The sequence below is a fragment of the Dendrobates tinctorius genome, unplaced genomic scaffold, assembly GCF_039654945.1.
Source record: "Dendrobates tinctorius isolate UK_male_01 unplaced genomic scaffold, ASM3965494v1 ptg000035l, whole genome shotgun sequence".
Classification (NCBI taxonomy): Eukaryota; Metazoa; Chordata; class Amphibia; order Anura; family Dendrobatidae; genus Dendrobates; species Dendrobates tinctorius.
The window spans coordinates 68277936-68303336 of NW_027361703.1; the positions used below are offsets into that span (position 1 = coordinate 68277936).

General features: G+C 44.7%; 1 protein-coding gene across 4 annotated transcripts in view; it reads right to left on the reverse strand.

Moving 5' to 3' along the window:
• Positions 1-6430: 6430 nt before the first annotated feature.
• PUS7 (pseudouridine synthase 7) overlaps positions 6431-25401 on the reverse strand; it is an 86175-nt gene continuing 67204 nt past the window's right edge. For all 4 annotated transcript variants that reach the window (XM_073573619.1, XM_073573620.1, XM_073573617.1 and 1 more), the window contains 3 exons: positions 22739-22868; positions 11693-11784; positions 6431-8683 (listed from right to left, as the gene is read on the reverse strand). In XM_073573619.1, coding sequence (XP_073429720.1) covers positions 8547-8683; positions 11693-11784; positions 22739-22868 — 359 coding nt within the window. In that variant the 3' untranslated portion in view covers positions 6431-8546. The remainder of the gene's footprint in view (positions 8684-11692; positions 11785-22738; positions 22869-25401) is intronic.

The window sequence follows — 25401 nt, forward strand, 5'->3', positions numbered from 1 at the left end:
GATATGTCTGTGTTCAGACCTGGTTGGCCTTCATCTGCACTTGCTTCATCTGGCTTCATGGGAGCGATTCAGCAATGTTCAGGTACAGATTGCACTTGATGTGGTCATGCTCTTAGGAGGCCGTAATGGCACAGTATTTATTATAAATGTAGAGTAGGACCCCCCCACATGAGATTGCCTTGGCGCGGCGGGGTGGCTCAATTGAATTGATCAATTTTTTTGCCAAATATCTCATTTTTGAATACAGCTGGATATTATGTGCATATGCACTTCAATTTATGCGTTCTAACCTCAAGCAGTGCTGGCTTCCCCCCCTATTTTCTCTATGAATATCTGCATAGCCTGTACTGGCTATTAAAATAGGGGGGACTAAAAAAAAAACAAAAAACGTGGGGTTCCCCTATAATTAATATCCAGAAAGGCTATGCAGACAGCTACGGGCTGATATTCATAGCCTAGGAACGGGCCATGGATATTGCCCCCCCAAGCTACAAACACCAGCCCGCAATTTTAATTTTACATTAAAAATTAATTAACAGAGCATTGCTGCTAATGCAGGCAAAAAAGGGCATAAATAATAACAATCACACCTTACATGAGATAATCCATATTAAATCAGTTCAAGCACAAAAAAATTAATAAAACACCCGTTTTACATTTAAAGCCCAATATAGGCATTTGACCTCAAGTGAGGAAACAAAAGGGTAAAGTGTCTGGTGCTGGAAAAAGTGCACTAGTGCTGTATTGCATAAGGGATTAACCTATCAGCATAAGTATGAAGTATGCACACGAGCAGGGATTAGCCTATTGTCATAGGCACAAAGTGCACACAAAGGTTAAACAATATAAGGTGCTGTAATCACAAAACTTACATGGAATAAGGAGTGCTGCCTTCTGAGGAAGCTGCGGCGTAACGCGCGTAGGGGCGGCAGGCTTGGGCAGCACTCCTTATTCCATGTAAGTTTTGTGATTACAGCACCTTATATTGTTTAACCTTTGTGTGCACTTTGTGCCTATGACAATAGGCTAATCCCAGCTAGTGTGCGCACTTCATACTTATGCTAATAGGTTAATCCCTTATGCAATACAGCACTAGTGCACTTTTTGTCTATGACAATAGGCTAATCCCTGCTCGTGTGCGCACTTCATACTTATGCTAATAGGTTAGTCCCTTATGCAATACAGCACTAGTGCACTTTTTGCCTATGACAATAGGCTAATCCCTGCTAGTGTGCGCACTTCATACTTATGTTAATAGGTTAATCCCTTATGCAATACAGCACTTTGTGCCTATGACAATAGGCTAATCCCTGCTAATAGGTTAGTCCCTTATGCAATACAGCACTAGTGCACTTTTTGCCTATGACAATAGGCTAATCCCTGCTCGTGTGCGCACTCCCTTATGCAATACAGCACTTTGTGCCTATGACAATAGGCTAATCCCTGCTAATAGGTTAGTCCCTTATGCAATACAGCACTAGTGCACTTTTTGCCTATGACAATAGGCTAATCCCTGCTAGTGTGTGCACTTCATACTTATGCTAATAGGTTAATCCCTTATGCAATACAGCACTAGTGCACTTTTTGCCTATGACAATAGGCTAATCTCTGCTTGTGTGCGCACTTCATACTTATGCTAATAGGTTAGTCCCTTATGCAATACAGCACTAGTGGACTTTTTGCCTATGACAATAGGCTAATCCATGCTAGTGTGCACACTTCATACTTATGCTAATAGGTTAATCCCTTATGTCCCTTATGCAATACAGCACTAGTGCACTTTTTGCCTATGACAATAGGCTAATCCCTGCTTGTGTGCGCACTTCATACTTATGCTAATAGGTTAGTCCCTTATGCAATACAGCACTAGTGCACTTTTTGCCTATGACAATAGGCTAATCCCTGCTCGTGTGCGCACTTCATACTTATGCTAATAGGTTAGTCCCTTATGCAATACAGCACTAGTGCACTTTTTGCCTATGACAATAGGCTAATCCCTGATCGTGTGCGCACTTCATACTTATGCTAATAGGTTAGTCCCTTATGCAATACAGCACTAGTGCACTTTTTGCCTATGACAATAGGCTAATCCCTGCTAGTGTGCGCACTTCATACTTATGCTAATAGGTTAGTCCCTTATGCAATACAGCACTAGTGCACTTTTTGCCTATGACAATAGGCTAATCCCTGCTCGTGTGCGCACTTCATACTTATGCTAATAGGTTAGTCCCTTATGCAATACAGCACTAGTACACTTTTTGCCTATGACAATAGGCTAATCCCTGCTCGTGTGCGCACTTCATACTTATGCTAATAGGTTAGTCCCTTATGCAATACAGCACTAGTGCACTTTTTGCCTATGACAATAGGCTAATCCCTGCTTGTGTGCGCACTTCATACTTATGTTAATAGGTTAATCCCTTATGCAATCGGGCAGTACTTTGTGCCTATGACAATAGGCTAATCCCTGCTAATAGGTTAGTCCCTTATGCAATACAGCACTAGTGCACTTTTTGCCTATGACAATAGGCTAATCCCTGCTCGTGTGCGCACTTCATACTTATGCTAATAGGTTAATCCCTTATGCAATACAGCACTTTGTGCCTATGACAATAGGCTAATCCCTGCTCGTGTGCGCACTTCATACTGATGCTAATAGGTTAATCCCTTATGCAATACAGCACTAGTGCACTTTTTCCAGCACCAGACACTTTACCCTTTTGTTTCCTCACTTGAGGTCAAATGCCTATATTGGGCTTTAAATGTAAAACGGGGGTATTTTATTAATTTTTTGTGCTTGTACTGATTTAATATGGATTCTCATATGTAAGGTGTAATTGTTATTTATGCCCTTTTGTGCCTGCATTAGCAGTAATGCTCTGTTAATTAATTTTAATGTAATAAAATTTATTTGGTTTGCAAAAACTCTTTTTATCCCTAGTTCTTGCTTAATTGTCTTGACAGAGGGATTTGGGTGTATTAGTTGTAATTTGAGTTGTGCTATACTTTTTCTTCCTACGATTGGGAATTTATTTGTTACATTAAGAATAAAGTATTTTAATGGAATAAAACACAACACGGTTTTCAGATTTTTATTGCACGCCTAATCCATGAGACGGCCTTGCTCACCTGCAAAAAAAAATTTAAAAAACAAACCAATACTATACTCCCTGTCTGACGCAATCCCTCTTTAATGAGTGTCTCGCGATGATCACGTCGGGTGATGTCACTGCTCTACAGGGCCTCCCAGTGATGCACTGACAGGAGGTACCCTCCTGCAGTGCATCACTAAAGAGGTCAAGCGAGTTCATTCTCTCTTTCACCGGCAATGCTGTGTGAGAAAATTCCCACACAGCATTGCAGGAGAGAATGAAATGAAGTGACCTCTCCCGGCAGCAGCGGAGGGACATACACAGCGGAGGATTACCTCCGCTGTCAGTGCGTCGTGGTGGCCGTGTAGAGCAGTGACATCACCCGATGTCAGTGTTGTACACCGGAGATCGTCGTGAGAAACTTGTTATTAACTGGACTACGGCAAAAAGGTAATGTATAGGTTGTTTTATTTTATTTTTATTAAAGGAGACGAGGGCGTCGGAACTAGGTGATTGGTGAGTATGTACTGTATGTTCTGTATGTTTTTTTTACTACTGATCACAGCTATTGTCTGATGGGACTACTTTCCCATCATCGGCAATGATGTCACAGTGAGCATTCATTGCCGGATGGGAGCAGTAGTCCTATCAGACAATGCCTGCTTACACAGACACACACACATACTCGCAGACCCCCGCACACACCACACATGCACATAGTCACCACCCACACTCCGTCCACACACTTTCCTCCTCCCGGTCCGCAGCGTTTCATCTGCAGCAAAACTGCAGATCCTTTTTACATCTGCGGTTTTGCCAGACTTAATGCAAGTCAATGGGGCAGAAACGCTGCAGATCCGCAAAAAGGGTTGACATGCTGCAAGAAAAAAAATGCTGCGATTCCGCGCGTTTTTTTTCCACAGCATGTACACATCAATTTTTTTTTTTCCATAGGTTAACATTGTTTTGAAAATCCACTGGGAATCCGCAACAAATCCGCAACGTGTGCACACAGCCTAATGTAGAAAAAAAAAAAGAACTTCTTTGAATTTACCAAATGGCTGCAATGAAACACAGAGTGAAGTTTAAAGGGGTCTGAATACTTTCTGTTCCCACTGTATAATATCCTTTCCCACAAGCTTTTGCTGCTTACCATTTTCAACCCTTCTGGTGAGTATATACGATATTGTTAATTTTATGTAGTTAGTTACACTGTGACATGTCATATTTGTTTTTTTTTTTTCTTATTGGTTTTGTTATTGGACTGTTTAAGGAAATAAAAATACATTTGTGATTTTAGGGGATTCTTTCGTGTTAGCTAGAGTCTGTCACCCCCCAAATTCCAATTAAACCATTTATACTGTACATTCATATAGACGACTTAGTCCCTATAAAAATCATACTTCTGGTGTAGATTTTACAAAACATTTTAAAGTATGCAAGTGAGGGGACCTCAGTGCACCTTTCTGCCTCTCTGCACCTCCCTTTAGGTTGATTGACAGCGCTTACTTCAGAATGCTGCCTAAATTGAATCCTTAGTCCTGCACACTCTCGCTGTAGGAGCCTGTGAGTGCACGGTGTCTGTGTGTGCAGTAGCGTTCTCATCCCTCTCTCCTGTCTCTAGCAGCCACTCACTACAAATAGTATCATATCGTAGCGGGTGGCTGATGAGAGCAGAAGAGGGAAATTAAAGTGTGACAGACGCTTTCCGCACTTGCTATGCTCTTGCAGTTTTAGTACAGTTGTGCTCAAAAGTTTACATACCCCGGCAAAATTTTTGCTTTCTTGGCCTTTTTTCAGAGAATATGAATGATAATACCAAAACTTTTTCTCCACTCATGGTTAGTGCTTGGGTGAAGCCATTTACTGTCAAACTACTGTGTTTTCTCTTTTTAAATCATAATGACAACCCAAAACACCCAAATGACCCTGATCAAAAGTTCACACACCACATTTCTTAATACCGTGAATTGCACCCTCTAACATCAATGACAGCTTGAAGTCTTTTGTGGTAGTTGTGGATGAGGTTCTTTATTTTATTTTCTCAGATGGTAAAGCTGCCCACTCTTCTTGGCAAAAAGCCTCCAGTTCCTGTAAAAAACTGTGCAAATTGCCTTTTCAGAGAGGAAGAGGACTTGAACTCTATAGCGCCACCTGTTGGTAGTAGCAATTCTACAAGTCACAATCAACCCTTTAACGAGTCTTGTAATATGACTTAGGATAAAAGCCAAATCAGAATCTCAATTTGCAGACACGGTGTTTCGGGCTATTGGCCCTCGTCAGTGCAAAGTATGAGAACTGATTTGGCTAGGTGAGAGGCTCTGGACTGAGGTCTAAGGGGTAAGGTTTCTCCAATAATATGCAAATTGCCTCTTCAGAGAGGAAGAGGACTTGAACTCTATAGCGCCACCTGTTGGTAGTAGCGATCCTACAAGTTACAATCAACACTTTAATGAGTCTTCTAATATGACCTGGCTTTTATCCCAAGTCATACTACAAGACTCGTTAAAGGGTTGATTGTAACTTGTAGGATCGCTACCCCTGGTAGCTGAGACCCCAAATTCAGACTCTGGGGGGCGCTATACCCTTATTCCTCAGCGCCGTTAAAAAGCGGCGCTGTGGCTTAAGTACCCTTAACTGCCGCAGTTAAAGGCGTATCGGCGGTTGTTAAGGGGTTAAAAAGAGAAAACACAGTAGCATGACAAATGTCTTTACCCAACCACTAACCATGAGTGGAGAAAAAGTTTTGGTTTTATCATTCATATTCTCTGAAAGGCCAAGAAAGCAAAAATTTTGCCGGGGTATGTAAACTTTTTAGCACAACTGTATGTATAATGCTGAGGATTCAATATAGGTTGTGTGCCAAAGCGAGCTCTGTCAATCAACATAAGTGGGTGGAGGATTGTAACTGAGTGAGCAAAACAGTTCACCAAGCTGATGACTACACTAAGTGTGCCCCCTGATTTATGTATCTACAAGACTTTTTTTTTTATATATAAAAAGAAATAAGTAAAATCTTCAATACAAGTATGATTTTTGGGGGACTGAGTCGCATATATGAATGTATAAATGGTATAATTTTGAGCATGCCATATACTCCTTTTAAAATATAATACATGTATCTATTGTTTGTTAGTGACTAAAGACAACAACCGAGAGTTGGGGACATGGTCTTTTCTCCACTACTCACTGCTGGCAAACTGGGAACATCAGAAACCTCATGTGCGTCCTGATGCATTGTATTACTAAATTAAAGTCAAGCTTTTTGTCAGTGATGACATATAATGCATTTTATAACTATTGTATACACCATTCTATTACAGAATTATACACAATCATTTATATTCACTCAATTTATTAATAAAATGACTTTATAAGATATCTAGAAACATAAAAGCATAAGTCAACAAAATAGTTTCAGATTGCTTTACAACATCATTTAAACTTAACAGTATGTGTTCTTGTTGTCTCTTACAGGATTATAAAACATAAAAGGCCAATGTTTTAACATAAAAAAGCATTTTATACAATAAGGAAAAAAAAAATCAATAACATTTTACAGGGATTGATGTTTCCCACGTCAGTAGCTTTACTTTTGTGGCCTCTTTCACGTGATCTGGAGACACCCTATCAAAAATGTTTTCCGTCTTTTTGGTGCAAGATATAAACAACTTTTTCACCAAAATGACGCAAGTGTAAGCAGACCTCATGAACGTTATGTGTAAAAAGGCCTAGGTATTGGAGAGTCGTGCTTAGAAAATGAAGGATTTTTAGAAAAGTTTAAGAAAACATAAAACCCTGGATCAGTTCATGTGATAATGAAGAAAAAAAATTTTTTTTAGAAGATTTAAAGGAACTACTTTGCATAATTATTAAAGGAAATCTGTCAGTAGGATCAATTCTCCTAAGCCGTCTATATGGGCATGCAGGTCATAGAAAGTTGTATAAAATGATACCTTGATATCTGCGATCCGATGTCTTATTATAAAGAAGTACATGTTATTCTTAGCACACATACTTCTGAATGAGGCCTATCAGTGTTTTTTTCATAGATGGAACACAAAAAAATACCAGGAAAAGGCAGAGATGTTTACCTGCCCAGGCCGCCAAACAAATGCACTATCAGGATGCAGTGGACCCATGTAGTTAAGATGGCGGCAACACAGGTACAGAAATACCGATGAGGCAACCACTCACAAACTCATCGGTATTTCTGCACCTGCATTTGTTTGGAGGCCTGGGCACGTAAGCATCTCTGCCTTTTGCTAGTATTTTTTTTGAATTTTTGGAGGATCTCTAAATCTCCTTTTGTGCTATATTTGTATAGATGGAACACAACCATGATAGCCTATGGGGTTGTTCACATGTCCGTGGTTTTTCTCAGACCGTGTGTCCATGAAAAACTCAAGAAGACAGGTCTGTTTTTTTCTGGATGAAAAATGCCAATGCAAGTATATAGATCCATGAAAAATACGTACAGCACACGGATGGCATCAGTGTAGTGTTTGCGGGCTGTGTGTAATTAACACTACAAAGGATTGGTGAAACTATCCATCCGTAAAAAATACTGATGACACCCCGATGGTAAAAAAAATGGACACATGGAACAAATATGGCTGACACATTGATCATACTGTACCATTTCTTCACATTCATGTTTAAACTTGTGACTATAACGAACAGTACGGAAGAGCGGAGCTTTGTCTCATTACAAACACATCTGCAGTGAGATGCTGTCTTTGGGAAGGAAGCCGAGTAAGAATTAGTTGTAACGAGGCACAGATGTACTGGTTTTCTGGGAGATCCGAGTTTGGCCTAAAGATTTTAACAGTTCATTTACATGTTAAGAAAAGTGTGAATTTCTCTGGAGTAAGACTTTGGATCAAATATATAATTTTATTCAACTTTCTAAGACATGCACGACCACGTAGACGCCTTAGGAGGATTGATCTTACCAAAAGGGATTCCCTTTAAATATAAGACATTATTTGCACAATCTTACTTAAAAGGCTTACTAAGGGTTGTTAACACAACATTTTCCCAGGCACTCCATAGGAACACACTGTTTTATTAGGATATACTATTATGAAGATGTGTTGTTAAAATCCCACTGAGAAAATATAATATGCGATGCAATGATCTATGCAAAAGTTGACTTACTTTGCCATCTCAACACATCATTCAGCACTTTACTCCGAAATAGCATTGAGAGGTACTGTTTATCCACTTAGTGAACATGTCGAATTCAGGGATGACAAATCTCATTTTATCATTTAGTTGAGTATGCACTTCAAAAGATTAGGTTCTGCTTTGGCACGCATCATCATAGACACCGCAACACAAAACTTTTGAGACAACAAAATGAGGATTTGCACTTTTTTTTAACTACTTTTTTAACCAATGTCTCATTCAATCATGATAGAAAAAAAAGCCCAGAAATGTTACAGAAAGTGCTCAGCGCAACCACACAGTATTCAGCTGTGTCTGGTTCTTGATACTGGTGTCCATCTTAAGCACTTCTCTGATAGCCATTGTTGCATAAGTAGATGGAGGCAGGGAGAACTCCATCTTTAATGCTCTGTATTTTCCTTCTGTAAGAAAAAGCAAAGAGAGTCAGTCATAAGAACATATACATACACACTGTGTCAGTAAACTGCAATTAATGAATAAATATTGCTTGGGAAAGTCTTCAATGAATGCAGGTTTTACCCCAGAATGAAGAATTCTGATAATGCCGGATCAATTTTTGTCAGAGAAAACCCCCCCGATTTCTCTGATGAGATATATTACAAAGTTGCTTATTTTCATGTGTACTATTGATTTCTGAAATAAAAATTAAAAATTATGGTTAATCCAAATATTAACCCCTTTGCGACATCAGGCGTAATAGTACGCCGATGTCGGACTCCCTCCATTTAATGTGGGATCTGGCGGTGAGCCCACATCTCTCTCGGGACAAGTCAGCTGTTTTTAACAGCTTGACAAGTGCCCAGGACAGCCGCAGGTGAAATCGCGATCCACCCACTGCTATTAACCCCTTAAATGATGCTGTCAAACGCTGACAGCGGCATTTAACAAGAACGTCCGGAAATCTGCCCACCGGTGACCCACGCCACGTGATCGCGGGTTACCAATGGGTTGGCATGACAACCGGAGGTCTCCTGGAGACCCTGTATGGTTGTCGTGGTCGGCGCTCATAGCTACCAGGACTCCAGCTTTTATATTTAAAGAGGTTGCCTACTACTTTTACCTCTTCTTATTGGCTGTGGTCCGACATCTGGCACCCCCGCCAATCAGCTGTCACCGGTGGCGGCCGGAAGTATTGACTTGCGGAGCTGGCAGTCTTCTGGTAGTGGCTTAAGCAGGCAAGTGCACATCCACCTCCTATTGATTTGAATAGGAGGCAGATGTGCAGTGCCAAGCCTCAGCCACTACCAGAAGAAGGAGAAGCTCAGCAAATGAGGGTACCAGGTGTCAGACACCGTCCGATCAGACATTGATGACCTATCCCAAGGATAGGTCATTAATGTAAAAGTAGTGGATAACCTCTTTAAACCCCTTCTCGACCTTTGACGCCACATAGGCATCATGAAAAGTCATGCCAATACGACCCATGACGCCTATGTGGCGTCATTAATTGATTGCCCCCCTGCGGGTCGGGTGACCGGGGTCACTTAAAGGTCACCCGACCCGCACACAGAGGACCCTTCATAGTTAAGCCCAGGGGGCGTAGCTTAGCTCCCACATGCCTACGATCGCTCTGATTGGCTGTTAAAAGTGAAACCGCCAATCAGAGCGATTGTATTATTTCACCAATGAAATTTGGTGAAATATTACAATCCAGTCATGGCCGATGCTGCAATAGCATCGGCCATGGCTGGAGACACTGATCAGACCCCCCCCCACGACTGACTGCACCGATCGGCTGCCGCCACCGACAGACGACACTGATCGTCAGCCGCCGTCATAATCTGCCCCCCCTGCCTTCCGATTCCCCCCCCCTCACCCTCCACGGTGCCTCCGATGTCCCTCTGCCGTCCCGGCGTCCCGCCGTCTCGGATCATGGGCGCCATCTTGGAAAATGGCAGGCGCATGCGCAGTGCGCCTGCTCGAATCTGAAACGCTGCAGATTCATTCATTTTGATCACTGTGATAAACTCTCACAGTGATCAAAATAAAAAAAAGTATATCACTGCCCCCCTTATCACCCTCATATGTAGGGACAAATAATAAAATAAAGAAAATATTTTTATTTTTCCATTAGGGTTAGGGCTAGGGTTGGAATTAGGGTTAGGGTTGGAATTAAGGTTGGTTAGGGTTATGATTAGGATTGGGATTAGGGGTGTGTTGGGGTTAGGGTTAGAGATAGAATTGAGGGGTTTCCACTGTTTAGGCACATCACGGGGTCTCCAAACGCGACATGGCGCCACCATTTATTCCAGCCAATTTTGCGTTCAAGAAGTCAAACAGTGCTCCCTCCATTTCGAGCCCCAACGTGTGCCCAAACAGTGGTCCCCCCCACATATGGGGTACCAGCGTACTCAGGACAAACTGGACAACTTTTGGGGTCTAATTTATCCTGTTACCCTTGTGAAAATAAAAAAAAGTGGGCTAAAAATTATTCTTTGAGGAAAAAAAAATATTTTTTTTTCACGGCTCTGCGTTATAAACTTCTGTGAAGCACTTGGGGGTTCAAAGTGCTCACCACCCATCTAGATTAGTTCCTTGGGTGGTCTAGTTTCCAAAATGGGGTCACTTGTGGGGGAGCTCCAATGTTTAGGCGCACAGGGGCTCTCCAAACGCGACATGGTGTCCGCTAACGATTAGAGCTAATTTTCCATTCAAAAACTCAAATGGTGCTCCTTCCCTTCCGGGCCCTGCCGTGCGCCCAAACAGTGGTTTATGACCAGATATGAGGTATCGGTGTACGCAGAAGAAATTGCCCAACAAATTTAGGATCCATTTTATCCTGTTGCCCATGTGAAAATGAAAAAATTGAGGCTAAAATAAATTTTTTGTAAAAAAAAGTACTTTTTTTTTTTTTAACGGATCAATTTGTGAAGCACCTGGGGGTCCAAAGTGCTCATTATGCATCTAGATAAGTTCCCTGGAGGGTCTAGTTTTCAAAATGGGGTCACTTGTTGGGGAGAGCCAATGTTTAGGCACACAGGGGCTCTCCAAACGCGACATGGCAACTGCTAAATATTCTAGCATATTTTCCATTCAAAAAGTAAAATGGAGCCCTGCCGTTGTTTTCTGTATTATAGTTACAGTTGAGTTGCCAGTTTGTTCTCTATTCTATTGCTTCTCCTACTGCTTTCTCACTAACTGAGTAATTGAACGCCAGCCGGTTGGGTGTATACTGCGGAGGAGGAGCTAACTTTTTTATGTGCATAGTGTCAGTCTCCTAGTGGCAGCAGCTTACACCCATGGTTCCTGTGTCCCCCAATGAAGGTTCCGAGAAACAGATTTTACAGTAAGCAACCAAAATCCTGTTTTCTTTTCCATTCAAGCAGTTGAACTGCGTATAGAACTGTTGTAATGTTCTGACATCTATGCAAGTCTCTGAAGAATGTCACTCACAATCAAAATGGGTATACCTGTGTTGAAGACTGGCAATGGTTTTCCTTCCATCTTTTCTATATCAGTTCCAACTAAAGGAATCTTTGTATCATCATATTCAATTACTTCCCTGAACGAATAAAATAAAAATAAATAAATAACCATAATATCTTGTAAGTAAACAATATAACATACAAATTAATACTAGAAATCACACCAATTATATAAAATAGAAATCTGCTTACAGCTGACATGTGCCCCTAACAGCCGAGGGTGGAATCGCGATCCACCCACAGCTGTTAACCTGTTAAATGCCGCTGTCAATCTCCGACAGTGGCATTTAACGTGATCGCACCTGAAATGCGTCACTAATCCCGACCATCGGCGCCCGTGTCATATGACTGCGGGTTGCCGATGGGTTGGCATGATAACCATGTGGTTGTTATTGCCAGATTGCTATGTGCGCTGCCCAGCGCGGTGCTTATGGCAAGTGAACATTTCTGCCACACATAGGCGATCTGATCATCGCCTGTATGTAGCAGAGGCGATCAGGTTATCGCAGCTTCTAGTCGCCCATGGACACTATTGAAGTAAGTGAAAGGTAAAAAAAAAAATGTTAAATATTAAAAAAAAAAAAAAAAAAAAAAAAAAAAAAAGTTCATATCACCCCCATTCACCCCTTTCGAAATAAAAAAAAAAAAAAAACCATTTGGTATCGCTGCGTTCAAAATCGCACAATCTAGATATATAAAGAATTAATCCGATCGGTAAACGGCGTAGTTGGAAAAAACCCCCCCACACTTTTACGTTTTCTTGGTCGCTGCAACATTGCATTAAAATGCAGTAACAGGAGATCATAAGATCGTATCTGCACCAAAATGGCATCATTAAAAAAAGTCAGCTCGGAACGCAAAAAACTAAGCCCTCGCCCAGCCCCAGATCAAGAAAAATAGTGACGCTACAGGTCTCGAAAAGTGATGCAATTTTTTTTAAACAAACTTTCGATTTTTTTTCCCACCAGTTAAATAAAAAAGAACCTACACATGTTTGGTGTCTAAGAACTCATAATGACCTGGAGAATCATAACTAGAGTTGAGCAAATTTGATCGGATTTGGTTCCGAATATGATCGGCAGCGAATATTGGTTTTGTAATATTCGTCGAACACAGCCGAACGTCATTGGAGTAAATCTTTATATTTATATAGCGCTAACATACTCCGCAGGGCTTTACAGTTTGCACACAGTTTCAGCACTGTTCCCAATGGGGCTCACAATCTAAATTCCCAATGAGTAGGTCTTTTGGAATGTGGGAGAAAACCGGAGTGCCCGGAGGAAACCCACGCAAACACGGGGAGAACATACAAACTCCTTGCAGATGTTGTCCTTGGATTTTTCTTTACCATGTTCGCCAAATGCTAAATACAACCTGTCCTTACGATTAGAGGCAGCACAGTGGCTGCAGTGCTAACTACTGAGCCACAGTGCTGCCTTTAAACATAACGACAGGTCAGTTTTAGCATTTAGTGAACATGGTAAAAAAAAAAAAAAAAAATCCAAAAAAACAGCTGTGAAACTTTTTTTTTGCAGTTTCACAGAACTTGGAATTTTTTTTCCTATTTTCAGTACACGATATGGTAAAACCAATGATGTCATTCAAAAGTACAACTCGTCCCACAAAAAAAAAGCTCTCACATGGCCATATTGATGGAAAAATAAAAAAGTTATGGCTCTGGGAAGAAGGGGAGCAAAAAACAGAAATGTAAAAAAGGCTGCAGCGTAAAGGGATTATAGCTCCCCATGATGTACTCTTACTACATCATGGAGATGGTCCTGTTGTATGCAACTTGCTCAGAAGCTCAGCGATGACAACTGTCAATCCCCCTGTAACGCGAATGTGGGCTGCAGATACGACGCCATGGTAGTTGGAGGCCTGCTGAAAGTCCACGTAACTGCCATCTTAGTATTTCTGTTAAGTTCAGCCATAACTGGGCTTCATAGAGAGACCTCATTTTCCCCTATATACTGCAATACTTGAGTACTGCAGTTTATAGGACTAAAAAATACAGGAGAAAAAAAATGTTTTCAAAAATATTAAAACAAAAAGAATTCAAATCATTCCCTTTCCCTAAAATTATAACACATTTTCATTTATTTGATATCATCAAGTCCAAAAAGAATGATGTATAAAAATCCAATTGCAATGCTGTGTCTCCCCTCGACACTGTTTACATCACATGACCGCTGCAGCCAATCAGCGAATGCTGATAGCCTGCACTATTCCATCAAAGTGAGCTTCCTCTCCGATGGACTAGTAAAGGCTTCAGCTGATCCACCAGCTGCTGTTTGGCTGCAGCAGTCACATGACTAACTGTGATTTTTTTCTCTTTTGGGCTGTGGAGCTATTAAAAAAAGGAGATTTTTGTGTACTCACCATAAAATCTCTTTCTCTTAGCCTTTAATTGGGGGACACAGAACCTTGGGTGTTATGCTGCTGTCCACTAGGAGGCGACACTATGCATAATCTGAAAAAGATTAACTTTGGCTCCTCCTCTGCAGCATACACCCCTGGACGGCGTCAGCCTTCTCCAGTTTTGTGCCAAAGCATAAGGAGGAACGTAACCAAATAACATAACCATGCCTGTAAGAAGGCTACTATGTACGAGCTCAAAGAACAATATGAGAACTCAACAGGAAACAACGGCCCGTAAGGGCAACAGGGTGGGAGCTGTGTCCCCCAATTAAAGGCTAAGAGAAAGAGATTTTACGGTGAGTACACAAAAATCTCCTTTACTCTGTCGCCTAATTGGGGGACACAGAACCTTGGGACGTCCCAAAGCAGTCCCTGGGTGGGAAGCAGTGGACGAATATGGTGCTGACAGTCCCCTAGACTTGGGGTACTGCCGCCTGCAGAACCAGTCTACCCAGGCTCGCATCCGCTGAGGACTGGGTATGAACACTGTAGTGTTTCGTAAACGTGTGTAGGCTAGTCCAAGTGGCCGCCTTGCACACTTGTTGTGCCGAAGCCTGATGCCGAATGGCCCAGGAGGCCCCTACTGCCCGTGTAGAGTGTGCCGTGATACCGGCCGGAAGAGGGGAACTGTTAAGTCGGTAGGCCTCATGTATGGTGGACCTGATCCACCTGGCAAGGGTAGCCTTGGAAGCCGGCAACCCCTTGCGACTACCTTCCGGAAGAATGAAGAGGGAATCAGATTTCCGGAAAGGTGCAGTCCTGGAACACGTAAATTCGCAATGCTCTGACGAGGTCAAGCGTATGCAGAGCCTTCTCCACTCTATGAACCGGAACCGGGCAAAGGGAAGGCAGTGAAATCTCTTCATTAAGGTGAAAGTTGGACACAACCTTCGGAAGGAAGGATGGTACCGTGCGGAGAACCACCTTGTCCTGGTGAAAGGCTAGGAAAGGCCGTCTGCAGGAAAGTGCTGACAATTCTGACACTCTGCGTAACGAGGTGATCGCCACTAGAAAAACCACTTTCTGAGACAGAATGGAGAGTGGAACTCCTCTAAGAGGTTCGAAGGGTGGAGCTTGCAATGCTGTCAGGACCAGATTGAGGTCCCACGTATCCAGCGGACATTTGTAGGGAGGAACCAATCGGGAAACTCCCTGGATGAAAGTCCTTACTTGCGGTTTAATAGCAATGCGCTTTTGAAAAAGGACTGAAAGCGCCGACACCTGACTCTTAAGCGAACTTAAGGATAGCTTGGCATCTAGGCCCGATTGAAGAAAACCTAGTACCTTCGGGAGGGAATAAGGGAGTGGGACTTGTCCATGAGATTCGCACCAAGAAAAGAAAGCTCTCCAGGTACGATAATAGAGCTTGGCGGAGGCAGGCTTCCTTGCTCTGATCATAGTTGTAATGACTGCCGGTGAAAAACCTGCCTAGGTTAGAATCCAGGTTTCAAGGGCCATGCCGTCAAATTGAGAGCCCCTGAATTCTGGTGGAAGAACGGACCTTGAGACAGAAGGTCGTGACGGTCGGGTAGACGCCAGGGGGCGTCTGCCGTAAGTTGGACGATGTCGGCGTACCAAGTACGTCTGGGCCAGTCTGGCGCGATGAGGATGGTCGGAACTCCCTCTTGCTTGATCTTCCTCACGACCATGGCGATTAGGGGGGAGGGGTGGAAAAATGTACAGGAGTCGGAACTGGGACCAGTCCTGGACCAGGGCATCCGCTCCGAGCGACCGCGGGTCGTGTGTCCTGGCCATGAAATTGGGAACCTTGGTATTGAGATGGGATGCCATTAGGTCCACATCCGGGGTTCCCCAGCGTTGACAGATCTGGTAAAAAATCTCGGGATGGAGAGACCACTCCCCCGAGTCCATTCCTTGCCTGCTGAGGAAGTCGGCTTCCCAGTTTTCTACACCCGGAATGTGTACCGCAGAAAGTACCGACCTTGTGTCTTCCGCCCAGCGGAGGATATGAGCCACTTCTCTCATCGCCTGGGCGCTGCGGGTCCCGCCTTGGTGGTTCACGTATGCCACAGCCGTGGCATTGTCCGACTGTATCCGTATGTGCGAGGCTGCAAGCAAGTGATGAAAGGCTCTCAGTGCCAAGAGAATGGCCCTGATTTCCAGAACATTGATGGGCAATGTCACTTCCCTTGGTGACCACTTGCCCTGTACCCTGTGATGTAGGTGCACCGCCCCCCAGCCTGTCAGGCTTGCATCGGTAGTCAGGATCTTCCATTGTCCTGAGAGGAATGGCTTCCCTCGTGTAAGCGAGGTTGGTTTGAGCCACCAATGCAGGGACCTCCTGGTTGATGACGTCAACCTGAACTCCCTGTCGAGGGAGAAGGGGTTCCTGTCCCAAGATCTGAGCATGGCTAGTTGAAGGACCCTGAGGTGAAACTGGGCAAATGGCACTGCCTCTATTGCTGCTGCCATCCGGCCGAGGACTCTCATGGCAAACCGGAGAGATCGAGGAGGACTGCGAAGGAGTGTGCGAACTCCCAGACGGATGGCCAGTGTCTTGTCCTTGGGAAGGAGCACCAGGCCCCTGGCGGTGTCGAATACCATTCCCAGGAATGTTAGAGTCCGAGTTGGGATGGTCGACGATTTCTGTAGGTTGACTAGCCATCCCAGGCGACTCAGAGTGTCTAGAGTGATTGAGACACTGACCTCGCAGTCTTTGAAAGTGGGAGACTTGACGAGGAGGTCGTCCAGGTACGGGACGACTAGGATGCCTCTTGAGTGCAGGACGTCCATGGTGGCCGCCATGACTTTGGTGAACATTCTTGGAGCCGTGGCGAGTCCGAACGGAAGGGCGACAAACTGGTAGTGGTTTTGGTTGACCGCGAACCTGAGAAACCTTTGGTGGGCGGGAGCAATTGATATGTGGAGATACGCATCCTGTATGTCTATGGAGGCGAGGTATTCTCCCTGCTCCATGGATGCAATGATGGACCGGAGGGACTCCATGCGGAAATGACGGACCCGTACGTAATTGTTGAGCTGTTTTAGGTCCAGTATGGGTCGGACGCCGCCTCCTTTCTTGGGGACTACGAAAAATTTGAGTAGAATCCTCGGAATCTCTCGTTCGCGGGAATCGGCACCACAACTCCTGATTGAAGGAGAGAGGAAACCGCTTGGTGGAAAACACGAGCCTTTTCTGGTGGTGTTGGAGGAACAGAAAGGAAGAACCGGTTCGGTGGAACGGAAGTGAACTCTATCTTGTATCCGGAAGACACTATTTCCCTGACCCACCTGTCTTCTGTAATAGGCAGCCAGACTTGCTGAAAGAGTAAAAGTCGGCCGCCTACTGGTGGGGTGTCTTCCGGAGGTCTCGAGTCATGATGAAGTGAAGTTCTGAGGTTTTCCTCCCTTGGGTTTCGCTTGGCCTGCTTTCGACTGCCAAGCCCTGTCCGGTCGCTGCTGAGTCCATGGGTTGTCTCTGCGTGGAGAACGGTTGCGGTTTTGCACTGGGCGCGAAACGGACCAGCCTGAGGAATTCCGAAAGGATCGGAATCGCGTCTGGTTTCTTCGTTTAAACGTGCGTTTCGGTTTTAGTTGAGGGAGAGAGGTACTCTTACCCCCAGTGGCATTGGCTATCATGGTGTCCAACTTTTCGCCGAAAAGTCTTCCAGTAAGATACGGAAGTCGCGTGAGGGACTTCTTTGAGGCCGCATCCGCTTTCCATTCTCGCAGCCAGAGGATGCGTCGGATCGTGATGGCGTTTGATGCTATTCCCGCTACACCTCTGGCGGAATCCAGGGCTGCATGAATCATGTAGTCTGCTACCACTGCCATCTGGACCGCTTGGTCCGAGAGTTCAGGATTTGAAGCCTGAAGACCCTCCTGTAGTTTTTTGGCCCAAGCCAGGATGGCCTTGGATGCCCAAACTGAAGCAAATGCAGGGCCCAGAGGCGCCTGCCGCTTCGAAAATAGAACGAGCCATGCGTTCTACTTGCCGGTCTGCTGCGTCCCTGAGGGTTGAGCTATCCGGCAGAGAAAGTAAAGTCTGCGCTGCTAGCCTAGAAACCGGAGGGTCCACTTCAGGTGGATCTGTCCATTGTTTGGTCTGTGGGAAGGGGTACTTCGCTTCCAAATATTTGCGATTAGCGAATTTTTTGTCAGGCTGCGCAAACTGTTTGGTAAGTATTTTCTCAAACTCATCGTTATTAGGGAAGACCTTAGGTGGTTTTTGAACACTTTCGAAGCAAATCCTATGTTCTGGGACTTCCGGGGGCGACTCTGGAATTTTTAGCACCCGATGAATGGCAGAAATTATGTCCTCAACTAGCGCAGTATTGCTAGGGGGAGAAGGTACCACGGACCTGACCGTTTCATTATCTGAGTCGGAGTCACAGATGCCCTCCGAATCCTGTGCCTCGCTAAGGTGATCCCTGGAGGGCGATCTGGGGCGGGGGTCTTCTGTGATGGGGGATCCCTGTGGTAAATTGCACTGTCTGTGGCAGGGGACTACCCAGGAGATCTGGAATGACGCTGTCTCTCCCTAGAGGGGGACGACCTTGTGCTATAGTGCGACTTAGGTGATCGAGACCTGTGGGTCCGCTTACGACTGTGAGAGTCGGAAGCAGCATGTTCCTGAGACAAGCTGTCCGTTTGCTGTGTACCGTCCATAGCCGAGGCCCGACTCTGCAGAGCTTGCAGTAATGTAGCAGTTAGGTTGTCTATGGACTGTGACATAGACTGAGACATCTGAGTTGCCCATTCCGGCGTGGCCTGTGACACTGAAGCGTCAGTAGGGACTCCCTGGGGTTCTGACCCAGAGTTCTGGATGCAGTCCCGGCAGTGCGGATACGTGCTGCCACTAGGGAGCGTGGCTTTGCAGGCTGTGCAGAATGCATAGAAACATTCCTGCCTGGTTCTCTTCCTTGAGCCCGGCATAGTGCACAGAGGCTGGCTATAAGGGATCGTACAGGGGGTGGCTACGCAGAGGGAACCCACAGAAAGCCTTATAGGAAGTATAGATTCACAGCTGAGTAATGAGAACCCAGCTGTGAGCTTACCCCACCGGTGTGCCCCTAGGTCCAGCGCCGACAGATCCAAGTTCTGTGCCCCCCGGAGACCGCTGTGATGCTCCTCTCCTGGATCTCATCCAGAAAAAATGGCCACCGGGGCTCTGAGGAGAGGGAGGAGGGGGCGGAGAGCTGAAAAGGGCGCGCTGGGCTGTGTAAAAACGCGCCCTTTCTGCCTCAATCCGCCCCTTCTATGACACTCCAGCGTGTCATTTTGGTCATCCGGGGGGCGGGCCGGGGGAATTAGAAGCCTGATGCCCAGGAGGGCTCCAGAGCGGCGCGGTAGTCCGGGGGGGGGGGGGGCGGATTTGTACCAGACCCCCCCAGAATGGTCGACTGGATAGCGGTGGGGGTAGCAGGGGTAGCGGTTTTTGTATGGGGTGCCCCTGAAGCGCTATCGAGCAGCTGCTGTTGCAGAGACAGGGACGCAGAAAAACCCTGTCTCTGCTGTGCCATCCAGTCCGCACCCTCCCCCGGCCCCAACAGGATCCCGCAGCCAGCCTGGGGTCCCTGGAAGCTGCGAAATGCCGCCTGATCTCCGACCCTACCTGAGGCGTCTCAACCTAATACCCCCTGCGGGGGATTAGGGAGGGTGCGTCTGTCACCGTCAGGGGGTCTTCATCCTCGCCTCAACCTCAACCCAGACCCCTTAAAGGGGTTGGGGAAGGAGGGGGGTCTCGACCTCGAACCAGGACCCGAGGGACTGGGGAGGGAGCGACATGGGGAAAAAAACACCTCAACCTCAACCGGGTACCCCTAATAGGGGACCGAGGAGGGAGCCATGCCGGGAGTCTCGCTGGAGACCCACTTTTCTTCATCTGTATTTCCGTGAAAAAAAGGAAAAAAACGGAAGAAAAAAGGTGTGCCTCCTTGCGACACTAAGCAAAAACTGGAGAAGGCTGACGCCGTCCAGGGGTGTATACTGCAGAGGAGGAGCCAAAGTTAATCTTTTTCAGATTATGCATAGTGTCGCCTCCTAGTGGACAGCAGCATAACACCCAAGGTTGTGTGTCCCCCAATTAGGCGACAGAGTAATGAGTTGTGGACAACAACTTTAAGGGTTAATCTTATCTACAGATTTTGTTACAAATTAAAAATAAACATGTCAAATATGTTGGCGCATAAATGTACATTCATTAGAGAAAAATCCTCATGTATAACATATTTTGCTGCAGATTTTCAACAGAATTCACAGTGAATTTTACATATTGCTAATGCAGTCAATTTCAGTGCAAACAAATTCCACAGCGAAACGATGAGGCTTACTCATATCTTCTCCACATGGGGCTGGTACAGTAAGAGCTTGTTAACAAAAAATACAGGATTTTACAGTCCCAACATAATGAATGCAATGGTATGAATGCATACCAGAGCACCCGATGCAAACTCGAGTAGTGAGTACTTGCGCTCAACACTAGTCATCATATTGTCAGCATTTTTTTTTACTTTTGAAAAAAGCCCCAATTCTAACTCCAACCCTAACCCCAACTGCAAAGAATGGAAACATTTTTTAAAAATGTATTTTGTAACTTTTATCTAACAAAGGGAGTGACAAAGGGGGATTTGATTTACTATTTTTTTTTTTATTATGATCATTGTCATAGGGTCTATCACAGTAATCAAAAGGAACCTGTCACGTCCCGAGACCAGGGCCTCCTTCCCTGTCCCTAACGCTAGGGGCGCCCTAGTTCACCCTGTTCCCCTGATTACTTCTGATGGTGAAGACACTAGGGCCACGTACCTTGTCTTAGCTCCTGAAAACGACCTCAGTCTATAGCCTTCCCGTACCCAGGGAAGAGGGGAGTAATAGTGTACCGTAATATACCAATAAGACTAACAAAGTAATACGAACAGGGGAAAAAAATATACCAAACATACAAATATACACACACAAATAACAGAGGGATGCACTGGGGAGTGGAGGATGGAGTTAAACAAAGTAGGAGAAGAAGAGGAATTAACACACTTTCAAAACCTAGCAACAGTCACAGATAAATCCATTAAACGCCTTCTCCAATAACAACCACCAATAACCTCCAAGCATGCAGCATAAGCAAGCCTGACAAAGAGTGCTAGCCAGGACCCAATTCATATAGGAGATGGGAGTGGCTAACAGTGCACAGCTGACACTAAGCTCTTCAGGAGCTCTCAACTGAACAGATCGGCTAAGCTTCATCGGGAGAGCCTGTTTGTTGTGACTGTCACACAGCCACGACACATGCAGCTGCGGCGCCGAACATCCGATCGTCGGGAGCGCTCCAGGTATCCGGGTTCCCGATGCAGCTTCTTCGGTAAGTGTTATAGCTTGCCGAATAAGGAGGAAGCTGACGAAGTTCGCTCATCTCTACTTCTAACCAGTGTAGGAGTAAGAAAAATCAAAACCTGCGGTCTTCTGGCTCCTCTCTGTCGTGATAAACCCATGACAGAACCAATAGGAAAAATTCCCTATTGCTGCCAGGCACAGACCGGCAGATCTCAGTGGCACCAGGAAGATGATGCAGAGGGCCAGAGAACGGAGCGGGGGTGCTCAGGGGACCCCATTTCTCTCTTTGATATGTTAAAACATAGAGGAGAGAGAAATGACTTTTAAATCTGACTTTTTAAAAATCTCTTTTTACCACCATTACACGGTGAATAACGACAATCATGTGACAGGGGACAGTAAAAACCGGCCCTGATCATGTTCTCTGGTAGCTGATAACCAATAGATTTTCCAACGCTGGGGGACTCTACAGCCTTTATTTCTCAGAACCGTTAAAAAGCGGCGCCGAGGAGTAAGCACCGTTAACTGGCGCCGTTAAAAGGTGTATTGGTGGTCGTTAAGGGGCGAAATCTGTGTTTTTCGAATCTGTCAATTCTTTCAGCATTTTTGCAGCATTTTTTCACCTATTCAAATGAATACTTAAATAGTGTAACAAAAACAGCAGAAAAAATGCAGCTAAAAACTAAAAAGAATGAAAAACGCATGTAAGCAGAATTTCTCCTTCCAACACCTGCGTTTTTTTATACAGAAACAAAAAAAAATGCTGCAAATACACCCTGTGTGAACATACCTTAATAGTTTGCATTTTTATGTCTGCAAATCCAGAAAGAAAATCTACAGCATTTCTATCTTGTGTGCACGTACACAGTCAGAATTTAGCTAACCTGAAATTCAGGACAACAGAGGTTTGTGCTGCAGCTTTGGTGATCTCACAAGGCATTGCCTCGCACAGAATGAATACTGGGTGTAGAAGACTTAGGGTGCTTTCATTTGCGTTTTGGCACCGGTCTACTACATCTGAGTGTCGGCCTCCAGTAGGCGCACACGCTTGAAAATGATGCACAGCAGAGCTCTTCACTCCCTGGCACCATTATAGTCTATGGCCTCATTGGCTCATACTTCTGATATCGTTTTGTAAGCCCCAACGGCGTCACCGAATGGGTGCTTGAACGCAATGTGAAAGCAGCTTTAGGATGAGAGTTACTGAATGTATCCCATAAATGTTTCTATTTATTGATGCAAATTATATGAGAAGGTAAATAACTTTACATAACACTGGAAACTGAGTCGAAAGAAATAAAATAACAAATAAGCACTACGTACCAGCTAACATCTTGGGGTCGTATTAGTATTTTTCTGTATGCTCCAGCTAAAGAGTAATCTTTTACTCGGTGTCTCATGTTTTTTATGTCCAGTTTGTCGGCCGCAAGCATTTCTTCATATGCTATGGCAACTTTTGAAAATAATAAAGGGGAAAAAATGCTCTGTTAAGATTACTAAGACAGAGAGAAAAAGAGAACTATAATATTACATTTCTTAAAAGGACTTTAAACTTAAAGAGACCCTGTCAGCAGAATTTAGCCTTCTAAACTTGCAGCTCTTATAAGCTTGACATCCTATTCTGCAGTGGGTAAACATCATTTCTTACTTCAGAAGGCCATTAAAGAGAACCTGTCAGCAGAATTTAGCCTTATAAACTTAAGGCATGTCCATAATGGCGCTGTGGCGCCGATTAATCTGATACCTGATATAACAGAATCTGCTCAGTTGCTCATGAATACTCACCTTGTGAAGTTTCTATAAAATTATGTATTGTGTGCTTCAAGGCGGGACATGGTGGGGTCCGGGTTTTATTCTGGCTCTCCGCCTTCCCTTACCCCCAACCAGCCTTCTCTGCTGTTTGTACAGGCGACTGATTATTCAGTGACCTGCCTCCTTTTTAAAATTCTGCGCCGCCATCTTTCGTCAGTGGCAAGCGAGCAGTGTGAGTTGGAATCCTGTGTGCAGGACTCAATAAAATGGTGCCGGATGAGGAGCATGTGCAGATCGAGATTACAGTAAATTTGTCACTGAGCCTAAATCTCAATATGCATATGCGTCGCATCTGGGGCCATTTTATTGAAGTCCTGCACTTAGGACGCCGACTCACTGCGCACGTGCTGCCCACACAATGATGGCGGTAGGCTGGAATTTTTAAAAGGAGGCAGGTCTCTGAATAATCAGTGACCTGTACAAGAAGCAGAGGAGGCTGTGTGTGTGTGTTGGGGGGGGGGGGGGCTGTAGGGGTTGGAGAACCAGCAGAAGACCCTGCCCCCACATCCCACCCCAAAGCACATCATTTTATGAAAACTTCACAAGGTGAGTATTCATCAGTCACTGAGCGGATCCCTTTACATCAGGTATCAAATTGATCAGCATCCCAGCGCCATTATGGCCATGCCTTTAGGTTACAGGGCTAGATCCTACTGACAGGTTCACTTTAACGGCCTTCTGAAGTAAAAAATGATGTTTACTCTTTTTACCCACTGCAGAATAGGACTTGAAGCTTATAAGAGCTGGAAATAAGAGCACTGGACAATTTTACCTAGATTGCGGCAGTCTTCTTAACTATGACTCTCTTTGCCTGCAGAAAACAACCCCAGATTGGAGCAACAAGGAAGGGCAGAGTTATGAGCCATCATATTTGTATCACTATGTTAATATGCCATTTTCAATCAGTGCTGACAGTGTAAGTTACGAGAGAGAGACACGCCATTTGAAAAGGTGAATGATAATGAAAACAAAGGAAAGGGGAAAAAAAAAGCTAAAAACTATCAAGAGGTTAACAAAACTAGTCAATATAGTAAGCGATGAGAATCTGTCAGTAAGATCTACCCTCCTAAGCCATCTATATGGTCATAGAAAGTTGAATATATAGATTACTTGATATCTGAGATTCAATGTCTTAAGGGGGTATTACACATAGCGATATCGCTATAACGTCACCGATTTTGTGACGTTATAGCGATATCGCTATGTGTGATACTTACCTCCGACCGACTCCCCCGCTGTCCATCGCTGATCGCGCGAGATCGGCCGGCTCCATTTCTCGTCGTCAGCTTCCTGCTGGGGCTTCCTGCTGTGACAACGAGCGACGTGTGGAGGCGGGCGGGAGGACGTCAGGATCGCTGTGTGTGAAAGGTGAGTATCGTGCGCTGCGTCGCTGCTGCATCGCTGTGAGGTCTGCCTGTGTGAAAGCTCACTAGCAATCATTTAGCGATACACCAGTGATCCTGACCGGGTCGGATCGCTGGTGCATCGCTAAATGTAAAAGGGCCTTTATTCCCAAGAAATCTACATTTTCTGAATATGTAAATGAGCTGTTAAAATCTGCCTCCAGAGTTTATCTTATATGTATTTATTTTATATGTAAGGAGTAATGAAATATAAAGACTGACACTGAGCGGCACAGAGGGAGTATGAATGATCAGATTCATACAAAATTAAGTTTATTAAATACATTAAATAATCTATTTATATAATTGCCTTGTAATGATTTCATTTCCTGTTCTGTCCAGATGTCACCGTATCCCAGAATTCCAAGAGGAGGAAATTCACCGACCGCCATATTGGGACACCCAAGTGATGGGTGTCTCAATATGGAAACTGCTACTGGTACCACCAGCGAAACACCGTTGCACCACACACAAACAGACACACACACACACACACACACACACACACTCTATATGCCGTACACACCACACACTCACGCCGCCTCTTGCGGGGTACCACCAACGGAACACCATCGCAGTGAATCATTCAGCTGATCCCGGCGGCAGATGTGCGACATGTCTACAGGCAGAGGAAGCCAGTCACATTAAAGGGGTTTTCCCACTAACGAAAGTTCATTTTAAAAATTGTCTGTGTCTGACCATGTACGGGGCATACTACATCTCCTGGGCAGGGGAGGAAGCAAAAGACAATACTGACATTACAGTAGGGGA